The 20029-nt window shown below is 53.5% G+C and overlaps 8 protein-coding genes across 8 annotated transcripts; 3 read left to right on the plus strand and 5 right to left on the minus strand.

Annotated features, from left to right (window-relative positions):
- Window positions 1-99: 99 nt before the first annotated feature.
- ASPZODRAFT_129305 (hypothetical protein) lies at window positions 100-2459 on the plus strand. Its single transcript, XM_022722238.1, has one exon. The coding sequence runs from the start codon at window positions 149-151 to the stop codon at window positions 2048-2050; it is 1902 nt and encodes a 633-aa protein (XP_022583471.1). The 5' UTR covers window positions 100-148; the 3' UTR covers window positions 2051-2459.
- On the minus strand, window positions 2192-3981 carry ASPZODRAFT_59839 (hypothetical protein; the record flags this gene model as incomplete). Its single annotated transcript, XM_022728873.1, has 3 exons — window positions 2192-3176; window positions 3239-3782; window positions 3846-3981. The coding sequence occupies 3 exons, from the start codon at window positions 3979-3981 to the stop codon at window positions 2192-2194; spliced, it is 1665 nt and encodes a 554-aa protein (XP_022583472.1).
- Window positions 3982-5081: 1100 nt separating this feature from the next.
- On the plus strand, window positions 5082-7220 carry ASPZODRAFT_13702 (hypothetical protein; the record flags this gene model as incomplete). Its single annotated transcript, XM_022724191.1, has 2 exons — window positions 5082-5560; window positions 5624-7220. 2 exons carry the CDS (start codon window positions 5082-5084, stop codon window positions 7218-7220), a joined length of 2076 nt encoding a protein of 691 aa, XP_022583473.1.
- Window positions 7221-7402: 182 nt separating this feature from the next.
- On the minus strand, window positions 7403-9911 carry ASPZODRAFT_60720 (hypothetical protein; the record flags this gene model as incomplete). Its single annotated transcript, XM_022728940.1, has 6 exons — window positions 7403-7904; window positions 7978-8654; window positions 8726-9027; window positions 9104-9573; window positions 9629-9750; window positions 9882-9911. The coding sequence occupies 6 exons, from the start codon at window positions 9909-9911 to the stop codon at window positions 7403-7405; spliced, it is 2103 nt and encodes a 700-aa protein (XP_022583474.1).
- A 494-nt stretch (window positions 9912-10405) lies between these two features.
- Window positions 10406-12043, minus strand: ASPZODRAFT_60694 (hypothetical protein; the record flags this gene model as incomplete). The annotated part of the gene is made up of 1 exon (XM_022728938.1): window positions 10406-12043. One exon carries the CDS (start codon window positions 12041-12043, stop codon window positions 10406-10408), a length of 1638 nt encoding a protein of 545 aa, XP_022583475.1.
- Window positions 12044-12730: 687 nt separating this feature from the next.
- Window positions 12731-16567, minus strand: ASPZODRAFT_149939 (hypothetical protein; the record flags this gene model as incomplete). Its single annotated transcript, XM_022725549.1, has 2 exons — window positions 12731-14643; window positions 16555-16567. 2 exons carry the CDS (start codon window positions 16565-16567, stop codon window positions 12731-12733), a joined length of 1926 nt encoding a protein of 641 aa, XP_022583476.1.
- Window positions 16568-17100: 533 nt separating this feature from the next.
- ASPZODRAFT_129314 (hypothetical protein) lies at window positions 17101-18426 on the plus strand. Its single transcript, XM_022722239.1, has 3 exons — window positions 17101-17341; window positions 17428-18107; window positions 18178-18426. Exons 1-3 carry the CDS (start codon window positions 17307-17309, stop codon window positions 18252-18254), a joined length of 792 nt encoding a protein of 263 aa, XP_022583477.1. The 5' UTR covers window positions 17101-17306; the 3' UTR covers window positions 18255-18426.
- ASPZODRAFT_129315 (hypothetical protein) lies at window positions 18293-19970 on the minus strand. Its single transcript, XM_022722240.1, has 3 exons — window positions 19435-19970; window positions 18489-19355; window positions 18293-18426 (listed from the first exon to the last, which is right to left on the minus strand). The coding sequence occupies exons 1-3, from the start codon at window positions 19541-19543 to the stop codon at window positions 18305-18307; spliced, it is 1098 nt and encodes a 365-aa protein (XP_022583478.1). The 5' UTR covers window positions 19544-19970; the 3' UTR covers window positions 18293-18304.
- Between the last annotated feature and the right edge of the window lie 59 nt (window positions 19971-20029).

Below are 20029 nucleotides of genomic sequence, written 5' to 3' on the forward strand. Positions count from 1 at the left end.
AGCTTGCCACTGTGGGACAATGATGAAATACCTCTACACTATCTTCTGTCTTCTCTTCTCTTCTTCTCTTCTGCTCTTCTTCTCTTCTTCTCTTCTTCTCTTCTTCTCTTCTTCTATTCTTCTATTCTTCTGCCTAGTTTTCTTCTAGATGCCTCGAAACTTCCTCCCCCCCATGGGCCACGGCCCCGGCCCCGGCCCCAGTAACCATGGGATGGGCGCCAACAGCACGGTCGAGCTGATGAACCTGCCCGCGACACTCCTGGAAGCCTTCATACCAGGCTACTCGCTCATCTCACGCTTTGCGCTGGACATGTTCGGGTTCGACGCCTCGCTGCTGGTGTCGAGCGTGCTCGCGCTGCTGGGGCTCGCCACGACGCTGAATTACGCGTACCGGTTCTTCTGGACGCAGATCAACGCCCACTTCACGGCGTCGATCGCCATCGAGCCGGGCGAGGATATCTACGACCACGTCTTATCCTTTATCTCGAACCATCCTGTCTCAAACGTGACGAGGCATTTACGTGCGCGAGATGGGCGCGGTTCCCTTTCTGAAGACGAATATGAGGAGCAGATCACTACCAACACTACTAACACGAAGACTAACACGAAGACTACAAACGATAGTACTTGTGATTTTATTAATCTTGCTCACTGGGATGCTCAGATCCCCCCCAAATTCGACCCCTACGCTACTAGTCGATGGTTCTGGCATCGGGGCCATATCTTTCGTTTCCAACGGGATCGGTTCGCTGTGCTGAGCGCCGGAGGGTCCGGCGGAGGACCCGGCGGAGGGCCCGGTGGTGGCGGCGGTAAACAAGGCGGAGGAAACGCAAGCAGTGGTGGCGGCGGTGGGAGCAGTGGAGGAACATCCACGACGCTGGACGAGCAGATTGCCATCACGGTGCTGGGCCGGTCTGCGGCGCCGATCAAGAGCCTCATCGCCGAAGCGAGCAGGGAGTACTTTGCCCGCCAGGCACGGAGCACGACCGTGCGCCGCCCGACGCCCAAGATGGTGCGAGGCGGCGGGCGGTTCGCGCAGTGGACCAAGGTCGCGGTGCGGCCGTCTCGCCCCATTGAAACCGTTGTGCTTGATGAGGGCGAGAAGAGGCGGCTGCTTTCCGATATCAACGAGTATCTCCATCCCGCTACGCGGAAGTGGTATGCTAATCGCGGTATTCCTTATCGGCGCGGGTACCTGTTTTACGGGCCGCCGGGGACGGGCAAGACGTCGCTTAGTTTCGCCATCGCGGGCATCTTCGGCGTGGATATCTTTTCCCTGTCCTTGCTTGATCCCAGTCTCACGGAGGAGGATCTGGGGTTTTTGTTCAGCATGTTGCCTAGACATTGTGTCGTGCTTCTTGAGGATATCGATAGTGCGGGCTTGACGCGTACTGGTCCGGGGGGTTCTTCTGGTTCTGGTTCTGGTAGGCCAATGAGGGGGGGAGGAGCAGATGAAGGATATGGAGGAGGAGGAGGAGGAGGAGGATATGGAGGAGGCGGACCAGGAGGACCAGGAGGACCAGGAGGTGGATATGGAGGACCAGGAGGACCAGGAGGGTACGGAGGACCAGGAAGAAGACGCTTCATGGACGAAGAACAACCCCGTGGGATCTCGCTTGCCGGCCTCCTCAACGCCATCGACGGGGTGGCTTCGCACGAGGGCCGCGTACTCGTCATGACGACCAACCATCCAGACACCCTGGACGCAGCACTCATCCGGCCCGGCCGCGTCGACATGATGATCGGGTTCACGCTCGCGACACGCAGCCAGATCGCCGAGCTGTTCAAACGCATGTACGCCGATCATCCAGACGGGGAAAAGGGAAGCTCCCTCGAGGCCCTGGCGGACCAGTTTGCTTCCTCCTTGCCGGATTCCACTCTCTCCCCGGCCGAGGTCCAGGGATACCTGCTCATGCGCAAAAAGGAGCCGCGCCGCGCAGTCGACGAAGTGGATGAATGGCGGGAGGAGATTCTCGAGGCTAAACGCGCCCAGGAACGGGGGGATAATATCTTTGACAAGAAACCTCGTAAGGATCATAGAGAGGACTAGACTTGGACATAGGATAGCTACAAAGGATGACAGGAGACTAGACAGGAAACTAGACAGGATAACTAAACAGAAGAACTAGATAGGATAACTAGACAATGAAGCACAACTATAGACAAAGCTAAAATATAGACAGGCAAGTGGCTAAGCCAACTTGATGTCGTCCTCCACCTCCGAAGGATCCTTCTTCTGCCAAAAAGCAGCACACCCATCGACGAATCGGCGTGTAAGCGCCTCCACATCCTCAAATGCCATCGGCGCAAAACACAGCCGGACGAACCGCCACGAATCTGCTTGCGCCCAAGCCGAGGGAGCGAACAGCTCGCCTGGCGCGACGAGACATGCAAAAGGCGCACGGGTGAGGTGGAACCAGAGCGCGCGCGAGAGCTTCGGCAGCTCGACTTGACCGGCGAGCGGATGCGTAGATAGACACAGCTCGACCCAGACGAACATCCCGGCTGTGGGGGCGTGGAAATCATACATCTGCGTTTTGGTGACGAGGTTCCATGCAACATCTTCATCATCAGCAGCAGTAGTAGTACTTTCATGTCCACTACTCTCATGGTTTTCACTAATCAAGTACTTCCCCTTCTCGAGAGCTCCACACATGGCCTGCATGCGCTGGTGGTACCCATCCCGTAATCCCTCCAGCCAGCGCACCCAGCCGTCGACATGCCAGGCTTGTTCTACTGCTGTTTTGCTGGCACGAGCACTTGTAGAATGAGACTGAGACCGGGACTGTCCTATGAGCAACTCTGCGACAAGCGACTGCACAAACCCGGAGGGCTGCTGCGTCGAGACCTCCGTGATGCGGACAAGCCGCTCGATCACCGCCGGCTGGGCCGTGATCCAACCCAGCCGACAGCCCGGAGCGATGGTCTTGCTGAAGGTATCGAGGCGGATCACGCGGCCCTCGGTGTCGACCGCCAGGTACGACGGGACGAGAGAGTCGAGGAATGCATACCCGGATGAGACACCCTCCGCGTTGTAGTTGACATTACTCGGCCCGTACTGCAGGTTCCAGTACGGGTCGTCTTCAATGATCAACACGTCGTACTTTTGGCACAAGGCGTAGATCGCTCGGCGGCGTTCAAGGGAAAGCGTGCCCCCGGTAGGATTCTGGCCCATTCTGTTTTCTGTCAACTGCTTTTCCCTTTCTTTCTCTCCATAATCACGAGAAGGAGCACATACGTCACAGTGTACATCAGGTGAGGGCGCCGTCCCTGGCGAAAATCCCAGTTCTCCAGCACATCCTCTAGTCCCGACGGGAGCATGCCCTCGTGATCCATGGGCACGCCGACGATGTTCAGTCCCTTGGGCTTTGCCAACTGAAACGGGCTCATGTACGTGAATTTCTCGCACAGGATCCCTTCGCGGTCCCGGATCCAGTCCCGATTCGGGTTCCAGGGATTGACGAACGCCTCGATCACCTTGGAGAACCCATCGGTCGATCCGCAGGATAGCGTGATCTCGGGTCCATCTGCATACGGCACGTTGGGGTGCAGGTGCTCCCGCACGAACCGGCGCAGAAACGTATACAGGGGAGGGTACCCTTCGGCAGTGCCGTACTGCAGCGCCGTAGACAGGTCAATCTTCTCCTTAACGTTGACAGTGTCGCTTTCCTTGGGGACAGTGACCCGGGTCGAAGTCTGTTCCTGGTGGCTGGCCAGACGCTGTGGGAGCGCAACCCCGGCTTCAAGCGTATCGAAGGGAAAATACGAGACATGAGGCAAGCCTGGAGGTTTCACCTGATTATTACTATTCTTACAAGTAAATCCAACACTTGGTTATAACTCACCCCCAGCCAAATTTGCGGTGTTTGCCTTGAAGTATTTGTAAAGGTCCTTGACTTCGCTGGCCTGACGAAGCTTAGTCACATAGCTGAAATGATGCGATAAATCGAGCGGCTGAGGCAATGGTGCGGAGTTTTCCATCCTGTCGTGTAATGACCAACAGCCTAATAGTAATAGCAACGTCCAGTTCACAAAAGAACAGAAGATTGAGAGAGATATCTCCTAGGAGGGCGAGCAACCCCAGAATCCTATTCCCTATCTGACAGGCTTGATAAGCATTGACGCTTATCTCCGCCTTTTCATCCTCTTGATTGTTGGATCCGACCCCCGATCAGGTAATCATGTCGTTCTGTGGCACGCCCAGGTCGACCGGCTGGATGGCCATTGCCTTGGTCTGCCAATGGGCCATGGTCTCTGCTCCACCGTCGAGACTCTGACAGTGCGACCCCTCCAAGAGGATATTATTAGATCGATAAGACGATGACGACCCAATAATGCTTTCATTTCGTAGGTTTAAAAGGATTCATGATCCCGCTCCTCGGCAGGTGTTAGCTGAGAGAACACAGCCTGGTACACCGACAACGATGAGAATGACACAGACCTGATTCCATCCGATATATGACCTGTAGTCTTCTCCTGCTTCTCATCGATCTGTCATGCCACCAAGTCCTGGCTGTGTCTGTGTAGATGGAGGGACTTCGCTTGGTGTCTGACGTATCGGAACCGCCTTGGTAGTAACTAGTTGACCATGAAAAACACAAGCCTGACTCTCTAGATAGAACAAAAAAAAATGAGCGGTCTACTCTGTGTCATAGCACTCTCCAGACACGATCCAGGATGTTGACCTGGGATTGACGTGGGCTGTTGTTGTTGTTGTTGTTGACTGTCAGTTGCGTTCTCAACGATTCTGCTCTTGCCGACCGTCGATGATCACGTTTTCCTCCCCGCCCTTCATCTTGAGTTGCATGTCACTCACTACAAAACCCCCTTGAAAAAGAATCATGTCGCCCCCAGCACGGCAGTTCATCCTGTGGAACACCAGCTGGCTCTGACTTTTGGTTCTCTCTGCCGATTCGTCTTTCCACAAAGTCTCGCTCTCGCTGCCTCCGGATCTGGAGGCTCCACCTGCCAACCAGACCCTTTGTCCAGCCCCCCAGACGCCACTCTGGAGTATTTCTTCATTTTTCCCGGCTGTCCTCGGCTCTCCCTCCTGTGATAACCGCTGGTGATACGTGTCGATCATGTTTGGCGAAGGTCGAGACGAGAGTTCGCCTGCCTACCTGGCGACGGCTGTCGTCGATGAAGAGCACAATCCCGATCCCGACGCTTCCGATGACGTCGGGGAGGACCAGGACGAGGTGTTCCAGCAGGCCCAGGGCGGCCTCCTGCCTGTCTGGCTGCGGGAATCGTCGCGGTCCTTTCGCTGGAGATGGGTGCCGCTGCCATTGAGGAAGGCAGGGCGAGCCGTTGTTCGCTGGGTGAAGGGCCCTGTGCCGCCGCGCGAGCTGCTGCTGACGCCGCTGTGGCCGCGCGTGCAGGAGCTGCCTGTCCGCGGCCTGGAGAAACTGGCTCCCAAGCGGAGACATAAGATCGCTCTCTTGCTGTTGCTGTACGTTGCTTGGTTCTCGCCCTGGTTCTCCGTGGTGCTGCATTCTCGGTCGTCGGGGTACATTGAAGGGTATGGGCGTCCGCAGACGCTGTCGTGTACATCCAACCTATGGTAGGTCTCTCCCTTGTCTCTAGTGGTTAGGGAGATGGATATACTGACCCGGTGGGATGACAGGGGGTTCGACAGTCGCTGCGGTCTCAATGGCAATAATTGTCGCCCGTTTTCCTCTGCTACACTTCCCTTCCGCTGTCCGGCTGACTGTCGGGACACCAAGGTGTTGGAACCACACATGGTCGGGAATGTGTCGTATAACTACCAGCCATTTGTCATCGGGGGACCCTCGCCTTCCAGTGAGGGGCCGGCTGTCTACCGAGCAGACAGTTTCATCTGCCAGGCGGCCGTCCATGCCGGGGTCATCTCGGACGTCGTGGGCGGCTGCGGCGTTCTGAAGCTCGAGGGTGCCGCTCACTCGTATCCATCGAGCAAGCAACACGGCATCCTTTCAGTGGGCTTCCCGTCGACATTTCCCAAGTCTTATAGTTTTGTGGATCTGCAGTCCTCGCAGGCGACGTGCCCAAAGGACCCACGGTGGGAGGTGTTGGGTGTCACCGTCGCCGCACTGACGCTGCTCTGGCTGTTCTGCACCTCCCCGCCTGTCCTCTTCTTCAGCACGTTCTTCATCCTCATGGCCCATGTTGGCCTGGTCTCTGATCCGCCGTCATACCCCAATCTCACCGACCTTGTCTCGACCCTGCTTTCCCGGCTGCTACCGGCGTCCTTTGTCATTTATGTGCTCTACAAGTTTTGCGCGCGTCCGCTGCTGGCACCGCTCTCGTCGCCTGTCTACCAACTGACGAAGACATTCTTGTACTTACCCATGGCCTTTATAGGCGCCTTGAACAACTACACCTTTGCCAAATTGATCCCGCTGCAGCGTCTGACGCCGCTGGATATCCAGCAGCAGCCGGGCGCGAAACTGGCATTGGCGCTGGTCATTCCGGTCATAATCTGCATTGTGCTGGGTCAGGCATGGCACATCCGCGTCGGGGGCCTGATGCCGCGCTATTTGAAGATCTACTGCACGATGGGGTTGATCATCCTGATTCTCCTGCCGTTGCCAGGTCTGCGCCTGCGCATCCATCACTACATCCTGGGCATCCTTCTCATGCCGGGGACCGCCTTCCCGACCCGCCCGTCTCTGATCTACCAGGGCCTGCTGCTCGGCTTGTTCGTCAACGGGGTTGCCCGGTGGGGGTTTGCCTCCATCATCGAGACGCCAGCCTCATTGGGCGAGCGCGTTACCGGGCCGACGGGGCCTCACGGCTGGTGGGGGGCGACATTTCCAAACATCACGACTGCGTCCGTGCAAATCAGCTTACCGGATCCGCACCGCTCCGACGACACTTTCCTCGGTAACGGTAACATCACGTTCGCCCTCTGGGAGCACCAGCGCATGGCCGACCTGGGCGTCGACGGGGTGACAGTCCTGGTCAACGACGTGGAGCGGTACCGTGGTTACCTTGACGAACATAAGAGCGGCGAGTTCACCTGGCACCGACGCGGACACCGCGGTCTAGATCTGACCCAAGCGCCTGCACCAGATATGTTCCCGACGAGTTCCTCGACGGACTCCATTGAGACCGAGGATGAGGAGCCTGAGGATCTCTTCTTCCGCTTCGCCTTCCTGCAGGGCTCGCAGGTGGGGGGGTACGGCGGCACGGGTGTCTGGCTTAAAGATGGGGGATGGATCTCGCCGCCTCCCCCGAAGTGATAGATAGATATGATAGATCTATGTGTATACATGACGTGCGATGATATGACATGACTGATGGATATAGGGGTGTTTATTTTTGGTTTTATATATCTCTCTACTCTTGTGTTTAAATGAAATGTTCATGAAACTTGCTACCAGCATCATATAAATGGTTACCTAAGTAGTCAAGTAGAGTAGGTCTATTCTATCCGACCCAACGGTTCAAAATCACCCTCTAGCAATCCCATCATATACTGATTTCCGGAGAACCAGTTCCCCAACTGCGTCGCCGGGTCCGCCGTAGCAGCAGCAGAAGCAGGATCATCGGTCATCATGTTCGTCCAGAGCGTATTGGTCGGATTATTCGCATTACTGTTGTTGTTGTTGTTGTTGTTGTTATCCTCTGTGGATATTGACGTTGCCAGCCCCAAAGCAGAGAGATAGGTATCGAATTCCTGCCCGATGGAGGCTAGGGTCTCGTCCTCCTGCTTCTGCGCCTGGGCCTCGATGTACAGCGTTGCGACAGAGCTGAGGACGGCGCACAGCCGGTGGAGCTTGTTGATCGCCTCCGAGAGCGAGCAGAGCGGCTCGAGCGAGGCGACGAACTCGGTGAGTCGGGCGAGATCGTCTTGTGTATCGGAGCCTTCGATCACATGGCAGAAGATGACGATGAAGGGGACAAAGGGGGCGTACAGAACGGTCCTAACAGTTGATCAGTGAGCGAAGGAGAAGAAGAAAAAAAAAGGTTGTAAGCCAAGGAAAAAAAACTACCTACCAATGCATGTAGGAACATTGAAAAAGCTTGTCGCTCTCGCGGGCGACAAGACGCATACTCTCGTGAAATCGGTGGAGGGCGGCGCGCGCGGTGTCGACGCAGTCGGCACTAAAGGTACCGGGGGATCCTGCAGGTGGAGGGATGGCGCGGTAGATGAGGGTGAGGACGGAGAGCCGGCTGATCTCGTCGGAAGTGAGGAAGATGGTGTCGATTTCGTCGAGGTGCCCGAGATGTGGCCGTAGCTGCTCAAACGGCTGCATGACAGCCTGGTTCATCTCGGCGGCCAGGCGGCGCGCGTACACGACCCGGTCCTCTTCGGGCTGGCACAGCGCCGCAGGGCTGTACAGCAGCTCGTATACCTTGCCCTGGATCGAGGCCAGCTTGACCCAGAGCGAGTACACTTCCTTCCACCTGTCAGAGAGGCTGAACGCTCCGAACGAATTGGGGATCGAGATATCGTAGTCCTGGATGGCCGACGCACGGCCCAGACGCAGCGACAGCGCCCGGTTCAACACGTACGCCGACCAGAAGACCCGTTGCTTTCCCTCCCGGACTACTTGCTCATCGTTTTGCATAGACGAGGCCCGGTGGTAGCCCAGCGTCTGGCAGATCTGCAGCGCGGTCGACGTCAAGGTCCATCCGAAGGATGGCTTGGAGACTTCAATGGCATGCATGGACTGGAGGTTTATGTTCAACGGTAGGCTCGAGAAGGGGGGTGTTGAAGTAATATCTCCGGGATCAAACTCACCCCTAATATCAGTGCTTCGACCGTCTCCATGGTCGCCGGTAGGAGCAGGTTCAGGTTTGCCAGGGCCGTCTCCAGATTATTCCGACAGCACGAGACGTACGCGCGATATTCTTCGCGCACGGCGGGGTTCTGGGACATGAAGCCACAGTCCATGAACATGTTGTACAATCCGCTATTGACCACGATGAAAGTTGTGTCCGAATAGTCCTCTGTGCAGAAATAGATGCGGCGACATTTTTCGGTGAATCCTTCGATCGAGATGAAGGGGCAGTAGACACTGAAAAAGGACGAAACATTGTATCCTTCTGGAAGGGAAGTCAGAATAGAACTAAATAATCAAGAGATAGAAGAAGTGTCAGGTGTCCCCAGAGAGTGTACCTTTGATCTGACGTAAAAGTTTAACGGTAGCCTCCATCGGTGGCATGGACAAGTCGCGCACTCCAGCTTCTGGTAGAGGCTTCTGGTTCGGAAACCGAACTCCTGAGTGCAGCTGGGGATGGGCCTGCATGCTCACCAGCTGCCGCAGCGTCGAGAGAGCCGCCTTCATCTTGGGGCTCGTCTCTCTCAACGAACTGGAGACTGCAGTCTCCAGGAACTGACTGGCGTACGCCGAGTGCGCCGCCAGCGAGGAGTTGCCTTCAAACGGCGAGCTTGGCTCGTGCTGATCCAGCGTCCCCCGAATTATCTGCGCCGAATCAACGGTGGTGCCGTTCTTCATCGAGACTGGAGTGGGTTGGAAGGACAGGGATGACTCTGCGGCCCTGGGAGTGTCATCGTCTCGCTTCAAGCTGCGGATGGCTTGCTCTATCCCCACGAGGCGTTCTTCAATCAAATCGATCTTTCTTTCACTATCGCGTATCAGCAACAGAGATCACGTAGCTGCAGTATTGATTGAATCATTACTATTGACTGGAAATGAGAATTCGCCGTTGCTGCTCTCGGGGCTTTCGTCCAGCCCCAGTCGACCGACAGGAGAGCCGAGAATTCCTGCAATTCGAGCATGGAAGCTGCTTATCACATCGAATCTGCACATTTCACAATTCAGAATTAATCAGTATTGCTCAAGCAAATACAGAAGGCAAGGGAGGTAGTGGTCGGTTGAGTGTTGATGAATCCTCTTCTCTCAGTACTACTAACAAGGAGAACTACTGCCCACCTTTCGAAGACGGCATTGATCGCACTGCATAAATCAATCAATTACCAATCAATTCATCCAATTTAATGCACCAAAAATGATTAATATTAAACGAATCACATACCGCACGATGAGTCGTCCCCAGTCCTTCTTCACCACTATCGGGATCCACGGCCTCCATTAGACGCTGTATAGAGCACGATGGTCGCTTGTACAAGCAGGAAGACACCAGTCAGAACACAAGGCACACAGTACTGACTTTCGGGCCTTGGCACAGCGATAGATGACTAGCAGTGGATGCTTGCGTGGTTGTTCCAGACCAAGTCGAATCGTGGATGATGTCTGGAGGAAGACGTCTGGAAACAGCCAAGTCGCCCGGAGTCCGCGGAACCCGGTGAGTCTGTCTAGTACGGCGACTATTTATTAGAAGGGATTATTTTTCACTACAAAATAAACAAGTTTCTTATTATCTAGAGGGCAGCTGATTCAATTTCAAGTGAAGGAAGAAAAAATCGATGAGGTCTGATTAATCTTTACTAGTTTTTCTACCACTGTTCGAACTGCTTCAAGTACTCCCAAATCAGCTTCATCTCGACCGGGTCTGCGACCTCCCCAGGGCCCCAGGCATCCCCCAGCCACATGTTCAAGGGATCCTCGCTGGTTGCCGGCCAATAGGGCAGGTTAGAGCCGTTGGGGTCGCTATCCTTGATGAAATTCAACCAGTACTGGACCATCCGTTTCTCGATGGCATAGTCGGTCGCCGTCCACGCCGCGCTGGGCTGGGTGTAAGGAATATTGTTGAACACGTAGTACATCTCCGTACCGTGGGAGGCGCCTAGGGTCCAGTCCGGAGGTGTGTGAGTCCAGAAGTACAGAAAGGTGTCGGCAGAGGCGCCACCCAGGGCATAGTCCCGCGCCCACTTCCACTGCGAGGTCCGGCTGAAGGCCTGCCAGAAGCGGTTGCTGGCGTTGTTGGCCTGCGCGTCGTTCTCGGCCGGGTACAGAGAGAAGAACTCGCTCGACAGGTTGCCCATGATGGCCGTAAAGTTGGACCGGAACGTGTCCAACGTCAGACCTGGGCTCAGCTTCGCCCCGGCCTCGTCAAGGTTGTATCCGGCCAGGATGGGGACGTTGGCGTGGCGGCCGGTCTCCAGCAGCTCGCCGTACGTGGAGGGCAGAAAGTGCCCGTCCAGTACTGGTCGCCAGATCGGTGGGTCGAGAAAGAAGATGCTCGAGTTTTCGAACCGGGTATCAGAGTAGGTGGTGTCGTCTTCCTGGTCGTAGATCAGCAGTGTATCGAACGGGACATTCCGCAGTTCCTCCAGCGTGGTGACATTCATCTCAGCCATGAAACGAACCCCATCGGCCTCGGCCTGGTCTTGGAGTCGGTAGCTGGTTGCAAGACTGCCGGTCATCGGATCGTGGGGGGCACGGGTGCCGCTCTCGACCACGATGCCCTTGGCCAAACCGTGCGCCAGCGGGCTGTACATCATATCCAGAGAGCAGGAAGACCCAGATGACTGACCCCCGACCGTGATGGAGTCAGGGTCCCCACCAAACGCAGCGATCTCCTCCTTCACCCAGTTCAACGCGTAAATTAGGTCCAACGCGCCGTAGTTGCCGGAACTGTTGGTCTCCGATTCTGCAGACAGCTCAGGGTGAGCAAGGAAACCCAGGGGCCCTAGCCGGTAATTGACCGTCACGACAATAACATCGTGCGCCGCTAGTCCAGAGCCATCATATGTCACCACAGCCCCTGAGCCTTGAATGAACCGTCCGCCGTGCATCCAGAAGTATACTGGCAGCTTCTCATCGCCCTTGCGGTTGGCAGGAACCCAGATGTTCATGAACAAGCAATCCTCGCTCATTTGGGTCGAGCCCGTCGTCCAAAGCGTCATGGTATCGTTGTACTGAGGACACTGAATCCCAAACTCTGTCGCGTTTCGCACACCTGTCCATGGCTCCATGGGAGCTGGTGGTCGCCATCGTCGAGGACCTGTCGGCGGTGCGGCATAGGGAATGCCCTTAAAGGCGATGACCTCGTCATTGTATTCGGAAACAGCACCAAGCAGGTCGCCATAGCTAGTATGGACCTGCAAGGCAGATTCATCTTCCACCGATGACGATAACGGCGAAGGATAAGCGTCCACGCACCACGCTGCGAGGAGACCTGCCGCTATCATTCCCTTTAGGATGAACATCTTGATGCCCTCCGTGTCACGATCTAGTAACTACTAGTCAAATCTAAGCAAATTCATAGAGCTGCTTTCTACCCACCTTAAGTACTAGGCACTTGCTCCGTATATATGTCATCACCGGCAAATACCCCTCTAGTATTGTGCTTTTCCCGGAATACGTCGCTTCGCCAGTTTTCTAAGCGAAGCCTCCAGGCATCTAAATCCCCGCAGATGGCCCAAAGCTTCTCTTCGTCTGGCAGGGATCTGCATCTTCAAGAACATTGGGTAATCAAAAACCCAAACTTATTCGTCTGTCCCACGCTAGACCACGGACTAGATGACTTCAAATGGGATGGTATCTCCGACTTTACTCCGATAAGGGATGGGCGTTTATATTTACTACCGGAATTTTAGCCAGCTGAGAGCACAGGAAGTATAAACCAGGCCAACCAGGTTGTTGACCTTGGGGTATTTGATCCAAAATCATCATATGATTCGTCCAAGATCGTACGATTTAATATATGCTGGCTGCCGGACTAGAAGGTGCGGTGCTAGAATTATTTGAACACCGAGAGACATCAGAACCAATTCCGATTCCCTTGTACCCCGGTATCAGGTTTGGGGAGGAGAGAAAGGTTGTCGTTGATTATAGAGATTGATGGTTCTAGAAAAATCGGCGATTGAATGAATGGCTTATTTCTTGATTCCGATGACGGCCAAGTTCCGGGGACTCTCCTTGTAGGCGAAAACCGGCTCAACCCAGCAATCCTTGACGGATTCATGCTCACGGAGGAATTGCCATCGGTCGACGACAATGATGGCTTCAATAACCGAGGCGCTAAGTGCCATCAAGCTCCAGGTGACACTGAGATGCTTTTTTGTGGGGGCGTACTCTTGGACGTAGCGTTCCAGTTCTTCATCAGTGATGTTTGCCAACCTCTCCTGGACCTTGGCCCCGTAGTGTGCATCACGACATAATCGTGAAACGGCAGCACGTACATACGCAGGAAACGAGGTAAAAGCCGCTTTGCGAAGAGACCCAACAATCAGCGGGGGGCCGGTGGCCTCGATCTCTGCCTGCTCAGGCTCATAGAGGCTGCGTGCATTGACAGGCCTTGGAATTATTTCCTTGTCTACGAGAATGCGCTGCAGTAGGGCACGATAGTAGTGACGGGTGAAGAAACTCTCACTGTCTTCTCGCCCCCAGTTGTAGGGTGCCTGGACTGCCATACTTCGAGCAGTGATGTTCAATTTCACACCTGTGCCTCCCTCATGGGCAAAGTTCTCCATGCGTTGCGACATGGGGAAGCCATGGGGATCATAGGCTCGTGAAGTCTCCTGCAGACGTGGATGGAGAGAACGGAGAATCGGTAGTTTCCATGTGATGGGACCAAGTCGTTCTGTCATGAGATTGTAGCAACAGCCGATCATGGCAACGGCGACCACGGAAGGGTTCAGGACTAGGGACCGAATCCCATGATGGACGAGATTGCCACATGAATGAAGGGAGACAACCATACATCTGGCATCGACTGCCTTCCCGTCACTTATTACGACGGTGGCCTCTTGAGAAGAATCACCTGCGACTGCGCTGGTAGATGGCTCCATAATGTGCTTGATGATAGGCTCCAGATACCCATCCTTGATGTTATGCTCGATGTAGTCTATCGCGCCTCGCACCTCTCTTGGCGGTTGCTCACTTGCTGGTACGCCCTTCTTGCGAGGGCGCGGAGAGGGCGTGAAATCCTCCGGATCTATATCGACACCCCGGAAAACATTGATAACAGTAAAGTCTGAATCATTTGGTACCGCTGAATCCTTTGCGGTAGTTGTGGAGTCCGTTGCGCTCTCTTCTGCCCGGACCGGAGACTGTGATTTCTGTGTTGGACGCTCGTCGCAGTCCTCACATTTTCCCTCATTGTTTTGCCAAATTACCTCCTTTTTAATACCAAGGGCATGTTGGTCAAACCGATTGGCACCACGCATATGCTGGTGTTCGCGTTCAATAGCAATTATGTGCTTGTTGTAGGAGTTGGCCAGGGTCCGTCCGAGATAGTTTTGACCAGACCCAAAATCCACCACATGGGAAACATCTTCCCCTCGCAGCTCTGCCACTTGCCCGCACAGTTGGTCGACATAGTGTGAGAAGTTCTCGACTTCATGTAACTTCTTCGTCTTCATACCAATGGCGAGTCGCGGTGGGATAGTACCCTGCCTGAAGTCGACAGGGGTGAAGTCTCGTCGCAGACTCAGCCTCCGGATATTGCTAATGTAGTCAAGAAGACTGATGGGCGGCAAAGGGCCGCCTCTCCATGTCCCTACAGCTGTGTGACCATTGAGTGCCGAGGATTCTTGCTGTTGCCTGAGCTGACCTACATCCTCTCTCAAGAGGAGGTGTAGTATATCGTGAATATCATGTTCTTCGAAGAAATCCCGCCAATCATCCTGTAATAGAGTCGTGTAGACACTCGGTTCTCGTGTCAGAAAGTCCAATATATGCACACCACCACACAGGTTCCTGAACAGATCATCGGAGGTCGCGAAGGCCAGAAGCGCGTCAACGTAGGAATCCGGATCTGTCCACTCTGGACCGAGTGGGAGGGGGTCTTTCCGTGTCATGCGTCTTGCGGTCGTCAAATCGATAGCTCAATGGCAAAAGAAATAAACCCGCCGATCGCGTATCACGCCGTGAACGTCTCTGAGACTCTCAGGGGAGGGAAAGGCACGATTGATTGCGGGGTGTTGGAGCGATAAATTCTTATCAGAAAAAATTTCCAAGGAATCCCCCCACCAAGATAGGACTTGTGTGCCTGAGGCATCGAAATTCTCTGTGTTCATTCAAGGGCCCTGGTATTTATATCTCTTTTTGATATTAACCATCAGCTTCAGAGGATGCGGGCAGTTGAAGAAATACTCTCTGGTTCTCACCGAGTAAAAGAGATGGCTGGACTAAGGTGATACACGTGGGCTTCCTGAAAGGGTGATTAGGGCATAAAGATAGGGCTTCCCGATGGCGATGACCATCTCTGACCACTGACCAGATGACCAACTCACGTGAGGCACATTCATTTCTATGAAGAAGATAAAGTGGCCGAATTTCTCAAAAATAGGCATGTCGTTCTTGTCTCTATCAAGCCGTGATGCTTCCTTGATGTACAGCGCAATGCTCACTTATACCATTCCAATGGGTTGGCAGATAACTACCTAGGTATGCCACATGCGCATAGGTTAGTCAAAGTTCTAATGAAAAAGCTCTTCTATTGATTTGTCAAGAGCATTTCGATATCCAGGAAGACACGAGTCGGTATCTACGAAACCTCTCTCCAGCTCATCTCGAAGAGTGAGGGAAGGAGCGATGATGACAACTCACGTTGGCAATGGCAACCTTGCAAGCCTGATTCATAGGGATCCAGCTAATGCCATCCCTAGGAACTCTTTTCTTTAGCCATTCCATGCCTCCTTTATCATATACAATCGCTTTACCTTGATCACAACGCTCTTCCAGCAGTTCACCACACTCGTTTACCTTGTCAGATCTTATTCTTACAACAACAATTTATTAGCTTCAACTGCCTCATACGATACTCGCTTTTGAACTGCTCCAAAAGATGCAGCTCCTCGGAGTTATTCCTGATATTCTTATCCAAATTGTCGTCTGTGGCGAAGTCACCGACATTCCTGCGCTTTTGCGAGTAAACAAGGAGACGAGTTATACCATCAAGGCCTTCGAGGTGCATATCTGTCGCTTCATCTTACGAACGCATGACAAGGTGTCCATGAACCCTATTCTTGTTGTGAGCCCTTACACCGGCAAGCTCCATGATGTTTTGACTTTCAAGTCATTGGTTCGATTTCTCCCGCGTTCCCTCATTTCAGAAGAACTTGCACAGCACCTCATGGTGTCTACATGCCGTACAGACAACACATCCAACCTGAAAGACGCTCTATTCTTCGAAAAGCTTCTCGAAATCTCTATCCTTGATGGTCTGTATGTTCTCTGGCATATGGTAGATATTGCCAAAGATGTCGATATTCGCTGGAGGAGAAACGAGATACAGCCTACAGCACAAACCTGTGCCCGACTCCGGCAGCGGCCGCCAGAAACTCAAGAAACCTTATACAAGATTTATAGAGAATTCATTAGCCCAAAACTTTGTGCTTATAGCAGATTGTTTCGGCCTACTATTGGAACCTCTTTCGATCATTGGTGGGCGTATCATGACACTATCGCTGAGACTCGCCTGAATTTCAGACGATACATCGGCCAAATCCGTGATGTAAATCTTCAGGTGGCTCTCCGGACGCTACGCCAGTTGTTGCGCAAGATGTTCAGGAGGCATGAGCCGACCGACTGGTTTGGTGATCCCATCGGCGAGTTTAGTGTGATCCACTGGTTTTTGTTGCGGCAGTCTCCCGAGTCCATGCAAGAATTGATTCTTGGTAAAGGAAACTGTTGCATTTCAGGAAATAAAAGCTCTAGATCCGAGCCCTGTCCATTCATCGAAGCCGTTCAAGACTGTCTGAAGGCATGGAGAGGCCAGGGGCTGCCGGGAAACATAATGTATCGCTCCCTCAACGTACATTCAGTGATCATGGGAAGGACACGGGGGGTGCACCAAATGAAGTTAAAGATATTGATGTATCTTTTGCATCAGAAGCAGGATCAGGCGTATCCCAGACGACTGAAAATAAACCGAGGTAACCGCTCTACATCCTACTAACTACTACTAGGTTGTAGTAAAGGTATGCTCTGAACATGTTCCCAGCTGAAGCCTCTGAGCTGACAAGTTTAACAGATCCCTTGTTTCTCTTTCTCCTTTCACCAGCCCTAAAGGTTTACATGCAGGTGATCATCCTGAAAATGTTATTGAGCATCGACTGCTTGGCGATATTTTTATTTCAAATTGGATGACGGGGAAATTGGGGCCTCCAATGCTTAGTTTTCCTATTGTTTGACCGTTTCTTGATTATTTTTGGCCAAGGATAGTCGAATTCATTAATTTAGGCGATTTTCACCGTATAAAATTGTATATTGAGGTTCTTTCTTGTATGGAGAGAACTTCACCTGAGTTGGAAATGACGTCTCTAGAGTCGGAAGTGGACGCCAAGCCTCATCCGGCCTGGCGCCGTGTGTCAACAAGAGCAATCCAGATAAGAAAGACCTCCCTGTCCAGAACATCAGGCAACAGCTGCTTCAACACACTCATCCCATCTCATAGTTTGAGATGAGCTCTGTCAGGATATAATATCACCCGCGAAATTCTTCATTATGGACAACCTCGACCCGTTCCTCCAGGTGCAGGCGTAAGTGGTGGCCCCAAGAGAGAGAGAGAGAGAGAGAGAGAGAGGAGAAAGAGAACCAAAAGCTGAGGAGAAAACGAATGATAAAGGGACGTTTTATCAACCTTACAAAGCGCTCGCCCGCTTTTCTCATCGTACCTTCGAATCCGGTCGCTCGCCAAATCGCCCAACAACCCTGAACTACAACAAGCGCGGACCGAGCTCGAATCGACGCTGGCCGACCTGACGGCCGATCTAGACGACCTGGTGGAAAGTGTGCGCGCCATCGAACTCGATCCCTACCGGTATGGATTGGAACTGGAAGAAGTGCAACGCCGACGGAAACTCGTCGATGATGTGGGCGATGAGATTGAACAGATGCGCGGGGAGCTGCAGAGAGCGGTTTCGACCGCCGTCATGGGACGGGCACAGGGAGGGGGAGGAGGAGGAGGAGGAGCGACGGGGGCCGCGGGGTTACCGAATCCCGCAGACTTTGATGCATTCCTGTCGCCCACGGCTGGAGATGACGATGATGAAGGAGGGCGAGGGGACGATTACTATGCGGAACTGGAACAGCAGCGCCAGATGGAGCTGATGCAGGAACAGGATGAGCAGCTGGACGGGGTGTTTCGGACGGTGGGCAATCTACGCCAGCAGGCAGATGATATGGGCCGTGAGCTGGAAGATCAGGCCGGCATGATTGAAGAGGTGGACACGCTGGCCGATCGAGTGGGTGGGAAGTTGCAGAACGGGGCGGCAAGGTTACAGCATATTATACGGAAGAACGAAGGTAAGAGAAAGAAAGAAAAAAAAAACCCCGAAACCCATTCTCCTATCAAAGTAAAAAAGCTAATTGATAGATACAATGTCTTCGTTTTGCATTGTCGTCCTCATTTTCGTTCTCGTTCTATTACTCATTCTGGTGATCGTCCTGTGATTGTATAGTGGGCGTGGAGTTTCTTGTCACTTTTGTTTCTTTGGCGCAATTCAAACCTTGGTCTTCTTGCGGGGATGCGACTCCTCCTCTTCGTCATCCTCGTCCCCCTCCAAGTCTTCCAGGTCTTCCAGGTCGGCGTCCGAGAGATCATCGGCGATCGCATAGGATTCGACTACACACGGGAAAGTCAGCTTTCCCTCTTCTTCATTTTTCTGTGATGGATGGGTTACATACCGTAGTATTTCAGGGCGTTGGGCCACAGATCCTCGGCGATGGCAGTGGCTACATCCTCGCCATCCGGAAAGATCTCGATATCCTCGAGGCTGTCGACATCCTCATCCTCCTCGTCATCGTCATCATCCTCGTCCTCATCCTCAGGCTCTTCACCCTTGGCAATCTTAGCCCATCTCTCCTCCTCGTCCTTTTCGGCCTCCTTGGACTGTTCGGCGGAGACGTCTCTGCCCCGGTACCCGAACAGAGCGAAGAAGCTGACGCCAGCAGGGCTGTTGCCGGCCATGGGGTCCTCGTCGTCTTCCTCATCCTCATCCTCGTTGGCTGCGGCCTCGAGCTCAGCGACCTTGCGGACAAGCTTCTCGAACTCTGGCAGTGTGGTGCGGTCGGCGCCCTTCTTCTTCTGCTGCTGCTTCTTCTCGGCCTCGGCAAGGTCACAGGCAGCGTCGAGCAGGCCCTTGGTCGGGTCCATGCCCTTCTTCCAGTTGATCCGGACGGGCTCGGAGACCAGGCCCTCCCAGAAGCGGCGCTTGCCCTGGGCGTTCTTGGTCACCTGCTGGCGCCAGTAGAAGTCCTTGACAACCTTGGCGTCGGTGATAAAGGCGTTCTCCTCGTCGGTGCGGAACTCGAACGTCAACCGCAGACTGCGCGGCTCTCCCTGGCCCTTGTCGTCGACCTCGAACCGCTCGATGGTCAAGTTCTTCAGGCAGGTGCTGAGGATCGCCGCATCGCTGGGCAGGATATACTCGTCGATCTCGGCGGGGGCGTTCGAGAACACCCGGATCCAGAATTCAGCCTCGACGTCCGGGCGGGTGATGAGCGCATTGCGCTTCTCGTATAGCGGGCGAAGAAGAGGGACAGAAGCGCGGACTACACATTCAGCAATCCATAATAAGATAGATATATATATTTTATACTGTAGGAATGAAAAAAAAAAAAAAAAACCTACGCTGGTCCAGTTCCACGCGGTTGAACTCCTCTTCCAGACGCGCCATCTTGCGCGCGGTCTCCTTCGGGATGCCAGGCATCTCGATACCCTCTTCAAACGACTCAGACATTCCGAATTATATGTGATTAATGGAATAAGAGTGGAAAGGGATAATAAGTTAATGTGTGGTAAGTATGTACAGAGGTACGTCGTAAGTGGGAGGGAGAAAAATCTGAGGATCGTCCGAACTTAGTTAAATTGGTTTTTGGCAGACTGAGCGCACGGCAAGAGGCAGAGGCCAGATACTGGACAGAGCTCAGCTCGATAAGCTAAGCTATGCTGCCACGGGCTAAACTGCTTCCGGACGTATTTAGTACCTGAGTAGTAAGTACATGTTCTCTCCTTGGATTTCTATTGGATTATTTGGTAGAATTTATAGTAGGTAGGTATAGATTGTTAAATAGTAGGAGTGAGGTTTATGATAAATGCTCAGTATTTATTGGTTATAAGTAAAGAGTATTTGTCAGGCAACGGATGGCCTGGAGAAAGCGGAAGAGATGTGTGGATAGATGATGGTTGCTATCTAGGATGCGCGCAGGCGAGAGAGAAAAGGCAA

This window comes from Penicilliopsis zonata (assembly GCF_001890105.1).
Source record: "Penicilliopsis zonata CBS 506.65 unplaced genomic scaffold ASPZOscaffold_3, whole genome shotgun sequence".
In the NCBI taxonomy this organism is placed as follows: domain Eukaryota; kingdom Fungi; phylum Ascomycota; class Eurotiomycetes; order Eurotiales; family Aspergillaceae; genus Penicilliopsis; species Penicilliopsis zonata.